The sequence below is a fragment of the Drosophila innubila genome, assembly GCF_004354385.1.
Source record: "Drosophila innubila isolate TH190305 chromosome 3L unlocalized genomic scaffold, UK_Dinn_1.0 0_D_3L, whole genome shotgun sequence".
In the NCBI taxonomy this organism is placed as follows: Eukaryota; Metazoa; Arthropoda; class Insecta; order Diptera; family Drosophilidae; genus Drosophila; species Drosophila innubila.
In genome coordinates, this window is record NW_022995376.1 from 16932369 (window position 1) to 16948841 (window position 16473).

The window sequence follows — 16473 nt, forward strand, 5'->3', positions numbered from 1 at the left end:
TAGAAAAATTTCAAAATTGCTATTTACTGAAAATCTGGCTATTTTAAATATATATTCAGCTAAGTTTTGCGATTATTAGTTTTGGTAAAACTGTGCAAAGTCCCTGAATAACAAATTTAACAGAAACAGCTATTGTTCCCCCCCAAAACTTGCCAGCACTGGTGTGGAAGGCTGCCACCCGGTCCAAAAATTGCCACTTCAGTAAAAAATTCCGATCTGGTTTGACTATTTTAACTTTAAAAAATAAGCCAATTTCCAAAAAAAAGTATTCTGATTTTTTGTACCTTTTGCTTAAATTTTTTATTTTTAGAATTACATTTTGTAACTTCTCTTCCCGAGGGCTGACGAACTTCAAACCTTCATTAAAATGTTTACATTTATTTTGTCTAATTTCGAATTTTAAATTTTCATCAAATTTATTCATTTATATTGAGATTTTTGGATTTTTTAATTTGCAATTTTTATCAGTGATGGGCGACAATATCGACTAAATAAGTTGACCCAGCGATAACAAAGATTAGTTGTCGAGTGTGAGAACATTTAAATAAATGCACTGATATCGAATTAATTTGTAACGCGATTTATCGACATCTCAATTCACAGCACTAATTCAAATCAATGTAACTGTATTTATTCAAATTTAAGTTAAAACAATTACGATTTATTTGGCTTTGATGACTGAACCTTTATTTGAAACACTAAAGAAAGGACAGCTAATCTTTATTATGTCTTCTACTATATATACATATATATATGTTTATATATATTGCCTCACTTCTGACATATTAGCCTAATACAAAATTGATTAATTAATAAAAATTATGAAAACTACCACAAAATACAAAAACGTGTTCACTCACTACATATTTCATTTGTAAACGTTTTAAAAACTGTGCTAAGGCCAGACAAAAATATCATTGTACTGTTAATTTCAATTGATTGCTTTTCTTACTTTGAACGGAGGGCTAAATAACTCTTCAAGTCTTCTGTTTTAAAATGAAAAATATAAATGACATTCTTAAAATTTGCTTGACTGTTAACTATGTAAAATGCCAGCTAAGTACTTTCAACTAATTAAAAAGGTTCTCGCTCGGTAAAGCTTCCGGCTCCATGGCAGGCTCTGCTTCTTGGAACTCTTTGCGATTAAATGCATTATCCTCGCCGGACTGCAGACGCTGATAGACCAGGATTGACTTGCCGATGCGTGACTCCACAAACTGCAGGAGAGACGTGAGGTTAGGAGGTTTCGTGCCCAACGCCGAAGACCATTCGTTAAGCAGAGCCTGTGAATCGCTCAACTTGTTTACCTCAGCGTGCTCAATATTGTGCAGCAGCTTGTAGTTGGTTAGGAATTCGCTGATCTTGTCGCCGAGTGAATCGAAGAGCACCACATGGGAGGGAAGCGCAGTGCGGGGATGCACCGGAATGTGGGAGCGGAGCCAGTGCATTGGTGCGTCATAGAAGCGATCGGCCTCGTCCTTAAAGTTCTCCTGCTGCTTCAGATTGGGCTCGCAGGTCAGGAAGCGCATGGTAACATTTTCGTGAATGTGACTAATGAAATAATCAATTTTATTAATAATATAAATAAAGTTGTTTAGGCAATTCTCACCTGTAATAAGGCGTGGAGTGGCAGGGCATCAGGAAGAGTATGTTTGCGCGATGATCACGCTCGTCACGGTAATCCTGGGCAATGTCCCGCAGCTTGGGCATCAGCTCAATGGGTCCCTTCTGGTGAATGGTACTGAAATACCAAGCAGGCAGCGCATTGAGCAACAGAATAAAGAAGGCTGCCAACCAGAGTTTAGTACGGGATGCCTTATAGCTCCAGCGGGAGAGAACATCCGATGCCACGTACAGACACAGTGGCTGCAATGAGGACACAAAACGCAGCTCCTTGTGCTCCACGGTGCTCAGTACCAACAGGGAGACCAGTATGGCAATCAACAACTGTTTGCTAACCGGAAACTTTTCAGTCTTCCGTACAGTTTGGATGAGGCCAAAGATGAAGGGCAGTGTATTGATGCCCAGCACTGTGGGCAGGCCAGATATAAAGTACCAATACCAAGGATGCGAGCCATAGAAGCTGCCAATGTTGTTGAAAATATTGTACTTGAGGAACTCCCACGGTGTCACCACCAACTGACCATGCCAGTAAGTATCAATGGCAATGCCAACTCCAGCAACGAGTAAGCTGCAAAAACAAAAGGTTTAATCCAAGGCACAGATAACAGTGATTGATTTCACTTACCCAATGACAAAGAAACGCTTGAGGATTAGCTCCAGCACGGACAAGCGGCTCTTGCGCAGATGATACACGGTCAATGGCAGCCAAATAATCGCCGCCGTGGGACGCAGGAAGCAACAGATGGCAGCTGGCCACAAATACGCCGTGCCCTCGCCATGCCAGGGAAAATAGCTAAGTGCGATGGTAATCAGTGAAGCCTCCAGTGTATTGGCCAGCGTGCGGGAACCCGTGTAGAAGGAGAACCAAGGCACGAGTATCAAAAACAATGCCCACTTGCGTTTGCCCGTCCAGACATAGAACCGATAGTCCGAGTAAGTGGTCAACAGTGCCTGCAATAAGCGTGGCAACAGCACCAGCAACTGGGCACTGTCCAGTTGCAGCAGCGCCAGCAATTTATAAAGAGCAGCGATGGCCAAGGGATAAACATAGCTGCGAATGCCTTGAACCCATTCCCAGGTCAGGTAACCATAGCTGCGGGGGGTCAAAATGTAAATTACAAATATGCATACACTCATAGTGAATCAAAGAAATATTGTCACACCAATAGTTATTAATGAAATTACTAAATATCAAACATCTGTATAAAGTGTGCCAATACTTTTTTGTTTCACTGTATTTCCATACTTCATCACTTACCCGAATGTCAGCTTGTGTGCCACCTCCAGACTCTGCCAATATTCATCCGGCACAAAATACGTTTTGACCACGAAAACGGATGCAAGACGAACGGCCAAAATCAGACCGAACACATAGAGAAGCCTCATTACAGTTGTATTTTATTGTTGTTGTTGTTGGCACCTAAAATCAATCGTTTTATTTAAGCTACTATTGTGTCATTTTTTATTTTTAATTTATGCATTTATGTAGATTTATTTATTATTCTTTATTTGTGCGTATCTAACCTTAAATTTCGTTTGCGCTGCGTGTGAGTTGTGTTTTATAAGTGAAAAAAGTGCGTGTTTTGATGGAATTTATCCTATTTTAGCCAGAAAAACACGCATTTGGCGCGCTAGCGTTGTGAACCGAAAAAAATCTACTGAGGCGGCCTAAAAATAACGCGAACTGAAGAGCAAAGCAAAGAGTAAAAGTGACGCCGACATTGCCAGGGCTGCCAGATTGGAAATTTGGGAACCTTGGGAAAGGCTGCCACTCTTTATTTGTCAGACTGATAAGCAAAACAAACACGAAATTCGTAAGTAGAAAGACGAACAGAAAACGAAAAGGAAAAGGAAGTCAGGTGCGTACGTTATTTTCAAATAGCGTAAGCTGGCCAGAATGTCCGTGGTGACTCGGAGAGTGGCCGTCTGTCTACCAACATTGTTGCAGCATAGCAGCCGCCTCTCTATACGCATCGATTTGCCGCGCCGGACATTCACAGCCCACACAAAACGAAGCCGCATCATATTAAGGTCTGATGTAATAGGAAATGGCAGCAAATCTTTGGGACGGCGTTGTACCCATGGCAAGGGTGAGACAAGTCAGGACTTTACATTTATTCTGCTGCGCTGGTCCAAGCAGATATGGGACAAAATGTTTGGCAAATATCTGCTAATCACAAACGTTCTCGGCTCCGGTGTCTTGATGGTTGTGGGTGATGTCATTGCCCAGGAGTATGAGTATCGACATGGACTGCGGAAACAGGATCGCTACGATGGCGATCGCATGTATCGCATGTTTGTGGCAGGAGCATTGCAGGGACCACTGCATCATTATGTGTACAAGTGGATGGATCGTGTAATGCCACATCGCACGTTCATCAATATCTGCAAAAAGATTCTGATTGATCAACTGTTCATGTCGCCCGCCTGCATTCTAATATTCTTCTACTCGATCTGCTATCTGGAGCGTCAAACGTTGCAGGAAACGCATCAGGAGCTGATTGCCAAGTTTCCCTACATCTACCTCTTGGATTGGTTAACCTGGCCGGCAGCTCAGTATATTAACTTTCGTTACCTGGACACCAAATACCGTGTGGCCTTTGTCAACGTCTGCACGGCGGTCTACAACGTCCTAATGTCTTATATAAAGCACGACTTTGGCATCCATCTACCCTTGGAGCCCAATAATCTATCCGAAATCGCCCGTAATCCCCTCAAAAACCCCGAAACGGAAACCAAAGAAATAATCACAACGGCAAGCAAGACATAATTATTAATATATAATTATCTAACTAATTTATATTGCATTTTCCTGCTGTGTGATATCATCAAACAAAACTATGATACTAAATTTGTTAGTCATCGACGTACTTTTGTGCGTAATATCTATGCATATCATTAAAATGAGGCTATTAGCAAAATTATATAAAAGCAAACATGGTAGAAACTCAATAAAACTCTGTGTACCATTTTTTAAGTAATGTATTGTATAACTAATTCATTAATTTAATATGCTTTAAGACAAATTACATTGCACTGAGAAAAAGAGAGAGCGGAGATTAAACCTAAAACCAAATCTACTCTGGCAATTTCATTACTTCAAGCAAAAAAAGTCACTCGAAAAAGAGTATTATATTATTTTTAATTCTAATTAACTATCAAAACAAGTTTGTAGAACGAAAAATCGTAGTTTTAGTTATTATAAAATTACATAACTTATTTAAGCCTTTAAAGTTACTGGCTTATAAGAAAGAAACATGTAAACGAACACCATTTTTCAGTTATAAAGTAATGATAGAAATCTGTTCTTTATAAACCTAAAAAAATTATAACTTTGCAAATGCCAGAGAAATTGTTAATACCTTTCTTTTTTATTTATTCAATCTCACGTTATTGTTGTTATTAGGCATTCTGTTAATTGTTGTCATAAAGATATAAACTAATTTCTTAAAATCTGAGACAGTGGTTGACTATTAAAATTGGCAACGTTTTGAAAAAATTATGAGACTTCGATGGTATGAAAATGATAAGCAGATTTAGATGTAAAATGACAATGTTAAGAATCCATACATTTTTGGAAATTTGTCTTTGCTTGCTCAACAGCTCTTGTATATTTATAAAATATATTTCTCATTGCCATAAGCTTATAATATGCTCTCAGTCACCGAGGAATCTTGAACATCCTGTTGCTGCTAGGCACACGGACTAGGATCTCATCTTTTCGTTTGGAAAATCATTCTTCACTTAATGACAATTGTTTCCACTGGCGGCGCCATGCCAAAGATGTGCTGTGCCAGCGTCAGATGCTCCTGCGTAATGAAGTTGGCCACCAGCGTGGGCACATTTTCATTGCAACGGGCAATTTGCTGTCGAATCAAGGACTTGAACTCATCCCTGGCACCCTTGTCGGCGCCGCGTGTGCCAATGCGACGTGGTTGGGCTGCTCCGGCGGCTGAAGTGCTGCCCGGTCCACCGCCGCTGGTTGGTGAACCAGTTAGCTCGAAGTTTGCATCATCCTGCTGCTGAGAGTTCCATATAAAGGCCAGTTCCTCGATGATATCAGTGGCAATGATGTAGTTGGACAATGTGTGTAAATTGAATGATTTGCGTTGCGTAATCAGGTTGCAGATATGTTGCTTTAGTAGTACATCTTTGTCCCCGCTGAGTTGCAGCAGCGCCAGCAGGTCCCCGAGCAGCCGATCCGAGCAGTTGGGTTCAAAGAGCATGCGACTCAGACGACTGACGATGGCACGAGTACAATATTGGATGAGGGCAATTCTGGTCAGTGGTAAAAAGATCATATGCCTATGACTCTTCAGGCTGATATTCTCCAGCAGTTGACCGCTGGTTGCGGGCAGCTCGGCGAGTATCTTAAGAATGCACTGGAATCCCTGAAGCTACAAGAGAGAAGGAATGAGTATTTGATAACTTTTTTTAGAGGGATTGAACTCACTGTCATGCTGCCCTGCATTAGATTGAGACTTAGTATTTGTAGACTCTGTACAAGCGTACTTTGTGTCGTCATGTCAGCCATTAGCTTGTTGGCCTCATCGCGATGGCCAAAATAAATGGCCAGATCGAACAGAAAGCGGGATATCCACGGCGCCAGTGGCAGCGCCAACATTAACTGACTGAAATCCCGCTGGAATTGTTCCGTGTTGAGCAGCTGCCAGCAACGGGCGGCGTGCAGAAAGGCCTCGGATAGCTCTTGACTTATGGCTGTGGTTGCCGAGAACTTTGGCGGTTCCATGCTCTGCACATCACCACCATCGGGCGTCCAGTCCATGCTCTGAACCTCACCTCCATCCGGCGTCCAGTCAATGAATCCCTCAACAAGTACGTGACTGACATCGGCGTCTTCAATGCGCAGTTTCCTTATATATCCATGCAGGGAGTAGATGAACAGTGTGGTGGCATAGAATAACACTTGGGAGCTGCCTGCCGGACTGCCACGCAGGATCTTGACCAGCTTATCCCAGTAGACATTCTGATTGACGTGCTTGCTAAAGGGCAAAAAGGGCTCCCAGCCCATCATTTGGCCACACAGCATGAGCACTTTGAATATGTTCTTCCAAGCCTCAATTGTGTCACATTTCTCATCGTCCATAATCTGTCGCAAATAATACTCCAAGGAGTTGGTGTACAGGCGACAGGCGAGCAGTGGCGACAACTCCGGCGGCTTGTTCTGTATCATTGGCAACACCTCCTCAACCAGCATGCGTTGATATAAATCCGGATCTGCCTTCATGCCCTCGGCCAGCATCTCCAGTAAACGTGGCGACTGTGTTGTAGCCGTTTTTGGGAACTTATTAAACATTAGTATATAACTATGAATGCATTGCTGCAAGTTGTCGCCACTGTTGTTGATGGTATGCACAAATATATTATGCTGCACTTCCGGCGTCAGGTGTTTGTACATCTTCACATAGAACTCCTGTTCCGGCGTGCTCTCACTTTCGTTGCGTAGCGCGTTAGTAAGGGCATTCACCTCCTGCCATAGCTCCGCATGCTGATTGGTAAAGTTGCAGGCACTGTAATTCATATCATGTAGAGAAACTTGCTATATAATTTTGGAAAATCTCACTTACATGACACTGAAACACTTTGCCGCCTCCTCGTAGTTCTTCCCATCGCGTTCCAGTAAGTACGCCTCGTACTGTACGTTAAATGCATTTGGATACAGCGTCTTGGCGGTTAGAATCCACGCCTTGGCCGAACTGGGATCACTTTTGCGCACACTTTGTGCTTGTTTTACCATATAAATTTCATTTTCCTCAACCGAAGTCATCTCGGGCATAAAAATAATTGACGCCGGCTATTAGAGATGGGAAAAACATTAAAAATGTTTACTCTACTGAGGCTAGTATGCTGGTAAGCAAGCACTAAGAGCACAAGCAATTGAGAACAAGCTGCCAGATCGGACAATAATGTAGGGTGGCAGCCCTCGGTTTATTAGTTAAATTTTACTTTGTGCATATTTTAAACCAAAATATGAACAGTCATAATAAATAATGTTGTTAATTTCGTAAATACGTGAAATAATTTGTGTAAGCGGTTCAAAGCTTGGGAAAGTGCTTGTAAACGGTTCGATTCGCGAGTGTGCAGTGTACTTTTGCAGTAACGCAGAAAGCTTTCAAGTCTTAATCAAATGAATTGCATTTTATATAAAAACATATATTTAAAATGTTTATGTAATGTGCATGTCATCAGAACCTACATAGCATAAAATGTCTGATCCAACTAAAACAAACAAAGACGCCGACAGCAAAGTCAGCGCGGACGCCGACGCGACAACTTCTGCGTCATCGTTGGGAGCCTCAGTCGCAGTCGCGGTCGCAGTTGCTGCAGAGGAACTGGAACGTTAGTAAACTTTAAAATATTTTCGTTTGTGTAAATATATAGATTAGAAGTGTTACTTTTTATCATATTATTTACTTGTTTATGTATCGTAGCTTAATAACGATTGTTGCAAACTTTCCATTTGTATAATAATATTAATATTAATTTTGTTTTGATTTTTGGTATGGATCGTGTCCGAATAAGATCCACTAACTAATGTACATACAGTTAGTATAGTAATTCTTTTGACAAAATTAAAAATTTAAGCACTTGATTTTGCAAAAGAAAACATTTTGGATTTTCAAAATGTTTTTATTAAATTCATTGACTAAGACTTTATAATGTTTAAAATAAAAAGTATTTTGATTTTCTATTTTTTTTTTAAACTTGAAAAATAATTATAATTTTGGGTTTTTATAATAAAAATTAAAAGAAAGAGTTACATTATTATATTTAAAAAATCTAATTATTTTTCCATAATTTGTTTTTATCGAAAAATAAGAGTTAAAATTAATTTTTTTAGTTAAAGTTTATCCTGTTTTCAGGATACTGCATCCCGAAAAAGTATATATAATTTTCCCACTCATCTAGATTAATTATTTCCGTTTGGATATTTTTATACTCAACTCTTAATTGCGAGTCTTATTAAAATAAAAAGATTCATTCGTCTTAAATATTTTAGTAATAAATTGTATATTTTGTCAAATAAATTACTTGACATACTGTATGCTTTGCCCATACATTCTTTTATCATTTCTCGTTACCTTTTGAGTCGTTACATTTGATTTCGTGTTTTATTGTAGTGTGTAATTAATTTATTAAAAAAAAAAAAAAGAAAACATAAAATATAAATGCACGTAGTCACACCATTTTTGGTATCGCATGCCACATACACACACAGGTTAGTTGCCTTTGATATCATTTTGCCTCGTTTTTTGTATACTAATCAATGTGTATCTCATAGACGCATTCCCAACTAAAAAACACACACACAACATCGATGCAACAACCACAACAAACCCAACAACTTCAACAAGATCATGCACATGGTGCACTCATACCAAACCTTGCCTCATTACAGCGGCGACCGATGTAAAAGGCCAACAGGAGGAGGAACCGCTATGTCTGGAATATGCAACGCCAGATGCGGTGCCATTGCATCTCCGCCAGATGCTGGGTCAGCATACTGAAACGAAGATCTCCTCGGTCGAATTGCTGATGCTATTGATCTATTTGGTGGCCCTGGAGAGCGGATTTGTCGAGGACAACACGTATGTGGAGAAGCGAGATCAACTGAGGCCTGTGCCGGCCGTTGGTTGCTTTCATATCTACAATGTGCGTCTGCTTAGCCAGCAGTCGCCACAAACTATTCGAAAATCCGAGGATGCACCCTTTCGCATGGTCCTACGTACGCTATTGGATGAATCTGCCACACAGGAAGACTCAAATGTGTCCACACTACAATCTCACCTGATGGCCGTTGTGCTGGGTGACCTTCTCATGGTCACACTGAGCCCAGCGCCGCCTTCAAAGGAACCGGGACACAGCATTTGTCTGTCCATTGGACGCTTTGTGCTCAACGTGCAGCTGGAGCCGCTCTACAAGCGCTTCCGCAGACTGGACGAGCTGTCATTGCAGCTGCGTCAGAAGCTCTTTCAGCCAATGCGTGCCCAGCAGTTGTTGGCCCTGAAATTCTACCTGCATCCCTCGCTTTTGGGTCTGCCAGATGAGCTTTACAATGAAATCTTTCGATATTTGAATGTAAATCAATTAAATATTGTGGCGAATGTCAATAGGCAGCTTTGCAACTACCGCAAATTGTTTAAACGGCATGATTAACAAGACTTAAAAAAATATATGTTGCTAAATTCTAAGTAATTTCTAAATTCTCAGTAAGAATTTGGCTATAAGAAGATCAGTTAATACAACATCTAGCTATTATTTTTAAGTGCTTTGCTGGACTGCATAAAATATAAATTTTAGTGAAAAAATGAATGAAGGAATATATGTTTTTTTATGCTCGAAAGAGCAAAAAGTTTATGGAGCAGGGCTAATAAATTATCAGTTTTAAGTAAGAGTTTAATTATAAGAACGAATGGATTGTTTCAGAAAATTTAATAAATAAATAAATATTATATTAAAATAAAATAAATACAAAGCCTATAAATCTAAACGCTATACAAAAACTATCCAAATTATACAAAAACTCCAGTTGCAAGTGGAATGCACTACTGTTGACCTTTGTCACCTCTTTATCTCTTGCTCTCTCTCTCTATTTGTATGTATGCAGTGGAGGCACCACCAACGCCCGGCGCGGAGTCCTGCGATTCGTATAACATCTTTGAGCCAACGCCATTGGACTGCATCAGCATTAAGAGCAGCGCCAGCAACTACCTCAATGATCACGATATCAACGGTAAGTAGAGTAGATAAACTCGCACTTTTTCTTATCGAAATACATAACTGGGAACGCCCCTAAAGCAGTCGACCCTTAACCACAGCACTGCAGAATTAGAAACAAGCAACGAGACCCACAAGTTGCGCCAACACATAGTGAGTTTTCCTTTTTTTTAATGCGCACGCAAAATCAACAACCCACGCAAAACAGTGGCAGCTTCCCTCCCAAGGGAGTCCTCTTCTCATCCTCAATTTCGGGATATGCTTGCCACACAATTTGATGCTGACTGTCGCTTGTTCAGCTTTGCTGTGCGCCTGTTCCATGTTTGTATTATGATATCGACCAGCGTTATCAAGGGGGTAGCTACTACCCCGCATCCCGTACGATTTTCTCCTCTTTTTATATCCGTTACTTAAAAAGTAAGTAAAAGGGTATATTGTGTTCGTTGTAATGTATGTAACAGGGAGAAGGAGGCATCTCCGACCCTATAAAGTGAATATATTCTTGATCAGCATCAATAGCCGAGTCGATATAGCCATGTCCGTCTGTCCGTCTGTCCGGCTGTCTGTCTGTATGAACAAAAAGTTCTTAGGGACTATAAGAGGTAGAGTAACCAAATTTGGCACACAGACTTCTATATACCAGCCCCAGAAAATCGCGAAAAACCACCACACCCACACTTTGTAAGATAATACAGTATTTATGGTAAATAACGTTATCTATAATCTCACTTAACCGCAGCCAGATCGGACAAGTAGAACGAGAGTATTAGCTAACCAAAGTTATTAATAAAGTTATTATTTCAATACAATCAACAAAAAGTATGCAGTAGTTTTTGTTAAATTCTTTAAAGTTCTTTTATATATATTGAAATAAGTAACGGGTATCCTATGGTCGGGATCTCGACTGTAGCCTTTCCCACTTGTTTGTTTTTTTTTTTTTGGTCCTGCGGGAACCATCGAAATTATCTTGCAACAACTTTATCAAAAGACCCAGTGACAAATACATAAATAAATTACGAGCACAACTTCGGCTGTTCGTATTAAAAAATCAAACACGACTTCTTCCCTCGCATTTTCCCCCCCCCTCTCTCTCTCTCTTCTGTTTTTAAGGTTCTCCTGACAGTTTTAAGTATTGTATTGTAATATTGTTGCTGTCTGTGCTTCTTCTCTCAGCACGACAAAAAAAGCTTTTGAAGAGCTTTGCAGCTGCTCTTGAAATCCGTTTCGGGTCCTTTCCCCAGGAACATCTGTTTTTTTGGTGTGACTGTGGGTGAGTTTTTAACTAAAACTGAGGCTCCTTGCTGTCTTTGGTTTGGGTGAATGAACCCAGGCATCAGAATGTTATGTTTTTCGACCCAATGCTTTTACTGGTGACCAACTGTCAGTGGGTCGCACTAGGCGCACTCTGACTGCATCATCAAGGACTTGCACTGTGTTCTGAAACAAAAATATTCTGCAAATAAATTCCATTTACTTTTTATTGAGTTGCTTTTTTTTTAGGTCAAATGACTAGTCAGCTAAATTAATTGTTATCTTATCGGCAAGCTATGACAATTTCTAGATATTTCAAGTTTCGTTGATTAAACTGACTAGAAACCATATCATATGTTTTTTTAATGAGAATATTCTTATTTAAAGTGGTCTTGAAATGCGTATGGTTCTAATCTTTGGAATAAAATGTCTTAGTTCTTTAGTTTTTGGAATTAATTGTTATTATTATCAGTACAAGTAAAAATGAAACAATAAAACGTACTTAGCATATTTAAAAGTGAAAAGGAGAAATATTTCATTAAATCATAAAAAGTAATCGGAGGCGCCAGAAAAAATCGAAACCAACCGAAAATCTCAAAATAATTAAAACCAACTCCTGAATAGAATTTTATTTTGAGATAATATATAGAAGTTATTTCCCTACTTATATTTGTTCCTTCTTCCTTTAGTTTTAAAGGGGCGAAAGCGTTATAATCTTCCTTATACATATTTATTGCAATATTATTTCATTAGAGACTTCGTTAGTTTATAAAAACTCATCAAATTTATGTAATATTCTAAGCTGATCTAAATGTGAATGATTATACATGAAAGAGGTTTTTTCCATGAATTTTTTATCTTCAAATTTTTGATGTATCATATCATATTATATTTTTTAAATTTTGTTTTAAAACTTATTTAATAGAATTTATTAGTTAAATAAGCAATAAAAAAAAAAACACAATATTATTACTTGTAATCTGTACTTTGCCTCAATGTTGCATGCCTCTGCTAACTATGCCACACACTTTTCAAAGCTGTCGTTTGTCGGTTGTTTTACTTTTCTTGTACGCTCTGACGGTAAACAAAGTGAAAGAGTTGGCAAAACATACGTTTGCTGCATGCAAAGGAACTTTCGTAAACAGAAGTAACGTTGTGGCGCCACCCCCCGCCCACTCTCTCAACACACACAGAGAGTCACACTCACACACTGGCAAATACTCTAGAGTGTAGCCTAAACCATGGCCAACAAAGCTTGGTCCAGTTTGTGCAGCTTCTCTCTCTCTCTCCGTCTGTTCGCTCTCTTGCTTTCTCTCTCTCCTCTCTCTCTCTGACTGTGGGAAAGTTGCGCTTTTTGCGTTAGAGGCAGCAGCAGCTTTTGCACAGGATAACAAAGCTTCGTGCAATCAGTCGTTGTACTTAAGCCCAACGGATCTGGTCGAGTTTTCGGTTCACGTTAACAACACGTTTTTACTCCTTGATAACCTCACTGAGAGTGTATGTGAGTGAGAGTGTGTGTGTGTGTGTGTGTGTGTGTCTGTGTGTTGTTGCCTCGCGTGTGTCCTTTTGTATGTTGTGTGTGACCGACATACACAAAACACACGAGACTCTGCGACATAAATAAGTGACAATTCTGGCCAAAAAGTGCATCAGCTGCTTGGGGCCCGTTTTAATGTTGCCCCATTTGGCTGGCGACGTGCGGCGCCTTAATTAAAGCACACACAATCCACATTCCCGGAATATTAGATGAGTCTTCAATAGAGTCAGTCCTGAGAAACGCTTTCAAACTGGATTACAGCGGCGACAGCAACGGACCCTGGGAGAAGCAAAAGCAGACTCCGAATCAGTTGAATGCCAGCGATAATGTGGCCAACAAGACCAATGAGCAACTGCAGCATGATCTGTTGCAGCAGTTGCAGCAGCAATTTCAAATGGCCGCCGTGCAACAGCAACGTCAGCTGCAGCATCAACACTCGCATCCGCCATTCCAGCAGCAACAGCTGCAGCAACAACAACAACAGCAGCAGCAACCACAACAACATACGTCAAATTTTAGCCAATATGCAACACATCCGCATTCGCGTCCCCATCCGCCGTTGCAACATCATTTGTCGCTAGGTGGCGCACCCATATATCAGCAGTTGCAACAACAACAGCAACAACAACAACAACAGTCAGCTGCCACATCGGCCGCGCCCACCGCCTATCATTGTCAATATTCGACGCCGCAACATCATTATCGCAATGCCAATGCTGCCGCGGTGGCAACAACAACAACATCGGCGGCTGCTGCGTCTGCAACAATTCGACGTCGCACTTTGAGTCATGTGGCACGTTCGTATTCCGTTTGTGCCACCATGTCACCTGCCACAGCAGCTGCAGGTGCAGGTGCAGGTGCAGGTGGAGGTGGAGGAGGTGGAGGAGGTGGAGGTGGGTCCCTTAATGCTGCTACCTTGCAACAGAAGACATCAAATCAACTGTCAGCTAATATTGCCACATCCAGCACTTCATCCACGTCCACCCATGTGGCATCCACTAAGCTAAGCGTTGCCGGACACCATAAAACGGGCATCATGGTTGCCGCCTCCCGTTGCCGTTCTCCAATTATGCTGTGTCACAGTCACAGCGATGGCGAATTTCCCATGTACCGAGGTGAGTGTCATACAGGGAAACCCTAAAAATGGAAGGAGGTGCAAGATTAAGGTCAACGGAAAGCTAGCTCTAATTACCTGTCGCATTTCGCGTTATATGCGATTTTTGGCAGCTCTGCAAATCGTGACGGTCTTAAAACAAATGAGAAAATATAATAGCTACGATATATGATATGATATAATACGATGAAATACTACAAAACTTAAGATTTGTGAAGAACTCAGAGGAATATCTACTAAATAAGATTTTGTTCTTTTAATTTCCGAGTTAACTAGTTAGCCTGTCTTATTTTGAGGTATAGGGAATAGTCAAAATCATTTTCGCGAAAAATACATAATTTCAGCTCAATTCGTACATTTTATATTACTAATTTGAATATAAAACTAGACTATGTATATTTTTACTCTGAAGAAATGCAAAAGAATTTTTTAAAAATACAAAATTAACATATTCTTCACTAAGATGTTTAATTAAAGTACTTACATAATGTCATGCTCAGTAATCTCTTGTTTAATCTGGTTTTCTATACCAAGAAATTTCAAGAATTTGCTAGATGCTAAGAGACCTGAATTCTATGATAAAGCAGCTTTATTTTTCGTATATTATAATCGTTAAGTAGACTTTATGAGTTTAATCTTCCCAAGACGAATATAATACTGCACTTTCAAATTGTAGGTCTTCTGTATCACAGATTTGTATGCTTTTTACTAAGGCTATAACTTTTAACAGTCTCTAAGATAATAAGCTTAATTTTTTATTATTATATTAGGTGATTTCCCAAATTTGTTAAATTTTTCCAATTGACATTACAATATTAGTTTCTATTTAAGTTCTCTCATTTCGAGCGCACTAAATGCTTATGCCAACATTAAGTTTAATTTTTTTTGCCTTGGTAATCGTTTTGTTAATTCCCTTTATATGCTAATTTAGTAGAAACATTAACTATTTATTTATAACTCATAACCGCTTGCCGAGAATGAGTTTAACTATTCGGAATGGACGCTATGTAAATTTAGCAAGTACTTTAGTCGTGCAATTACACTTTGAGAGTTTTCACACTGAAGACATAAAGTTGAATATAAAAATGCATTTGAGTCAGTCACAGTCCCTGTCTCGGCTCTTTCTCTTCTCTCTTCTCTTTCCTCTCGTTTGACACCAAACAACTCATTAAGCGTCGCTGGGAATGTCCTTTGTCCTTTCATTCACATTCGCATCTCTCCCTTGGCGCCGTCTAGCAAATCTGATTTTATTTTTTTGTTTCTGCTTTTCCTTTTATGTGTGTTTTTTTTGTGTGTGGGGGCGTTTAATTAAATTACACTCTCAGTGACACCAGAAAAACGCGAGAACAGCTCGATCCAAGTCCATATCGTCTGTTAATATCCTTTTATTTGCTTGCTTCGATCAAGAGAGGAAAAATAAAGCAAAGGAAAAATAAATATTTATTGTATCGATAAGAGACATTGGTTCTTTGCTTTGGCTCTTATCTTCTAATACATATACCCTGTATAATAAATAAATAATAAAGAATGTTCATGAAACTACAGCTTTTAATAGCAATAATCTAGGACTTTATTCAGTTTTTTATTAAACATGATTAAGGCTTCCAAGATTCATTTACTATGAGAGGACTTACACTTTTCTCTGGTTTTGTTTTTCAAAGGTTTACTTAGGATATTTAAGCAATCCCAATGAAAGTCATTAAACAACACCTTGTGTGCTTGCCATGACCTTTTCTTTTCTTTCTTTTTTCTACAGTTTTTTACTTTGTGATTTCCAAGATTTTTCCGTTTTATTATTTTTCACAATTTATTTTTATTGTCTGATCTGACTATCTCTATTATTTGTTTGTCTGCTTATCGCATGTTTTCGACACATTGTTTAAAAGCAATTAATCATGATATTCCCTAACAAAAAAGTTGAACTGAATCAAGATAAAGTGACAAGGGCGGGGACTGTGACGTGAGGAAAGCAAAAGCGACAACATGTTTATCTGTAATTTCAATAAGTTTATTGCTTTTAAGCCATATTAAGTGACAAAAGTGGTTGAAAGCGTATAAAAAAAAAGACATGGTTAAGAAACTTAATAAAATAACTGAATAATTTAAATTTAAATTGAAAAAGATTGAGAATTTAAAAAGTAGAGTTTACTCCATATGCGTAAGTCCAACAAGTAACACTGGAGGACGCCAATGTAAGCATTGAATCTGA

The 16473-nt window shown here is 39.4% G+C and overlaps 5 protein-coding genes across 8 annotated transcripts in view; 3 read left to right on the forward strand and 2 right to left on the reverse strand.

Moving 5' to 3' along the window:
- Positions 1-639: 639 nt before the first annotated feature.
- LOC117787221 (GPI mannosyltransferase 3) lies at positions 640-3322 on the reverse strand. Of its 2 annotated transcripts, XM_034625687.1 has the most exons (6): positions 3148-3322; positions 2882-3043; positions 2249-2716; positions 1610-2191; positions 1308-1551; positions 640-1217 (listed from the first exon to the last, which is right to left on the reverse strand). In XM_034625687.1, the coding sequence occupies exons 2-6, from the start codon at positions 3007-3009 to the stop codon at positions 1071-1073; spliced, it is 1569 nt and encodes a 522-aa protein (XP_034481578.1). In that variant the 5' UTR covers positions 3010-3043; positions 3148-3322; the 3' UTR covers positions 640-1070. The 2 variants fall into 2 exon arrangements, with proteins under 2 accessions (XP_034481578.1, XP_034481577.1); XM_034625686.1 differs by having other exon boundaries at positions 640-1551.
- A 63-nt stretch (positions 3323-3385) lies between these two features.
- LOC117787222 (mpv17-like protein 2) lies at positions 3386-4604 on the forward strand. 2 transcript variants are annotated; one of them, XM_034625689.1, is made up of 2 exons: positions 3386-3482; positions 3669-4604. In XM_034625689.1, exon 2 carries the CDS (start codon positions 3776-3778, stop codon positions 4391-4393), a length of 618 nt encoding a protein of 205 aa, XP_034481580.1. In that variant the 5' UTR covers positions 3386-3482; positions 3669-3775; the 3' UTR covers positions 4394-4604. The 2 variants fall into 2 exon arrangements, with proteins under 2 accessions (XP_034481580.1, XP_034481579.1); XM_034625688.1 differs by having other exon boundaries at positions 3386-4604.
- Positions 4605-4975: 371 nt separating this feature from the next.
- On the reverse strand, positions 4976-7438 carry LOC117787219 (integrator complex subunit 10). The gene is made up of 3 exons (XM_034625685.1): positions 7212-7438; positions 6077-7154; positions 4976-6020 (listed from the first exon to the last, which is right to left on the reverse strand). Exons 1-3 carry the CDS (start codon positions 7418-7420, stop codon positions 5364-5366), a joined length of 1944 nt encoding a protein of 647 aa, XP_034481576.1. The 5' UTR covers positions 7421-7438; the 3' UTR covers positions 4976-5363.
- A 160-nt stretch (positions 7439-7598) lies between these two features.
- Positions 7599-16473, forward strand: part of LOC117787242 (phosphatase and actin regulator 4) — a 103930-nt gene continuing 95055 nt past the window's right edge. The window contains exons 1-2 of one of the 2 annotated variants that reach the window (XM_034625719.1): positions 7599-7983; positions 10253-10378. In XM_034625719.1, the coding sequence (XP_034481610.1) occupies positions 7851-7983; positions 10253-10378 (259 nt within the window). In that variant the 5' untranslated portion in view covers positions 7599-7850. The remainder of the gene's footprint in view (positions 7984-10252; positions 10379-16473) is intronic. The other variant, XM_034625720.1, reaches the window with a different exon arrangement.
- Positions 8830-9957, forward strand: LOC117787244 (protein nutcracker). Its single transcript, XM_034625726.1, has 2 exons — positions 8830-8863; positions 8927-9957. The coding sequence occupies exons 1-2, from the start codon at positions 8845-8847 to the stop codon at positions 9799-9801; spliced, it is 894 nt and encodes a 297-aa protein (XP_034481617.1). The 5' UTR covers positions 8830-8844; the 3' UTR covers positions 9802-9957.

Coding starts and splice junctions, on each gene's coding strand:
- LOC117787222 (XM_034625688.1), top strand. CDS start 3,521: ATGTCCGTGGTGACTCGGAGAGTGGCCGTCTGTCTACCAACATTGTTG.
- LOC117787221 (XM_034625686.1), bottom strand. CDS start 3,009: ATGAGGCTTCTCTATGTGTTCGGTCTGATTTTGGCCGTTCGTCTTGCA. Junction 2,717..2,881: donor GCACACAAGCTGACATTCGG/GTAAGTGATGAA, acceptor GACCCCCCGCAG/CTATGGTTACCTGACCTGGG. Junction 2,192..2,248: donor AAGCGTTTCTTTGTCATTGG/GTAAGTGAAATC, acceptor TTGTTTTTGCAG/CTTACTCGTTGCTGGAGTTG.
- LOC117787219 (XM_034625685.1), bottom strand. CDS start 7,420: ATGCCCGAGATGACTTCGGTTGAGGAAAATGAAATTTATATGGTAAAA. Junction 7,155..7,211: donor GCAAAGTGTTTCAGTGTCAT/GTAAGTGAGATT, acceptor TATGAATTACAG/TGCCTGCAACTTTACCAATC. Junction 6,021..6,076: donor TAATGCAGGGCAGCATGACA/GTGAGTTCAATC, acceptor TCTCTCTTGTAG/CTTCAGGGATTCCAGTGCAT.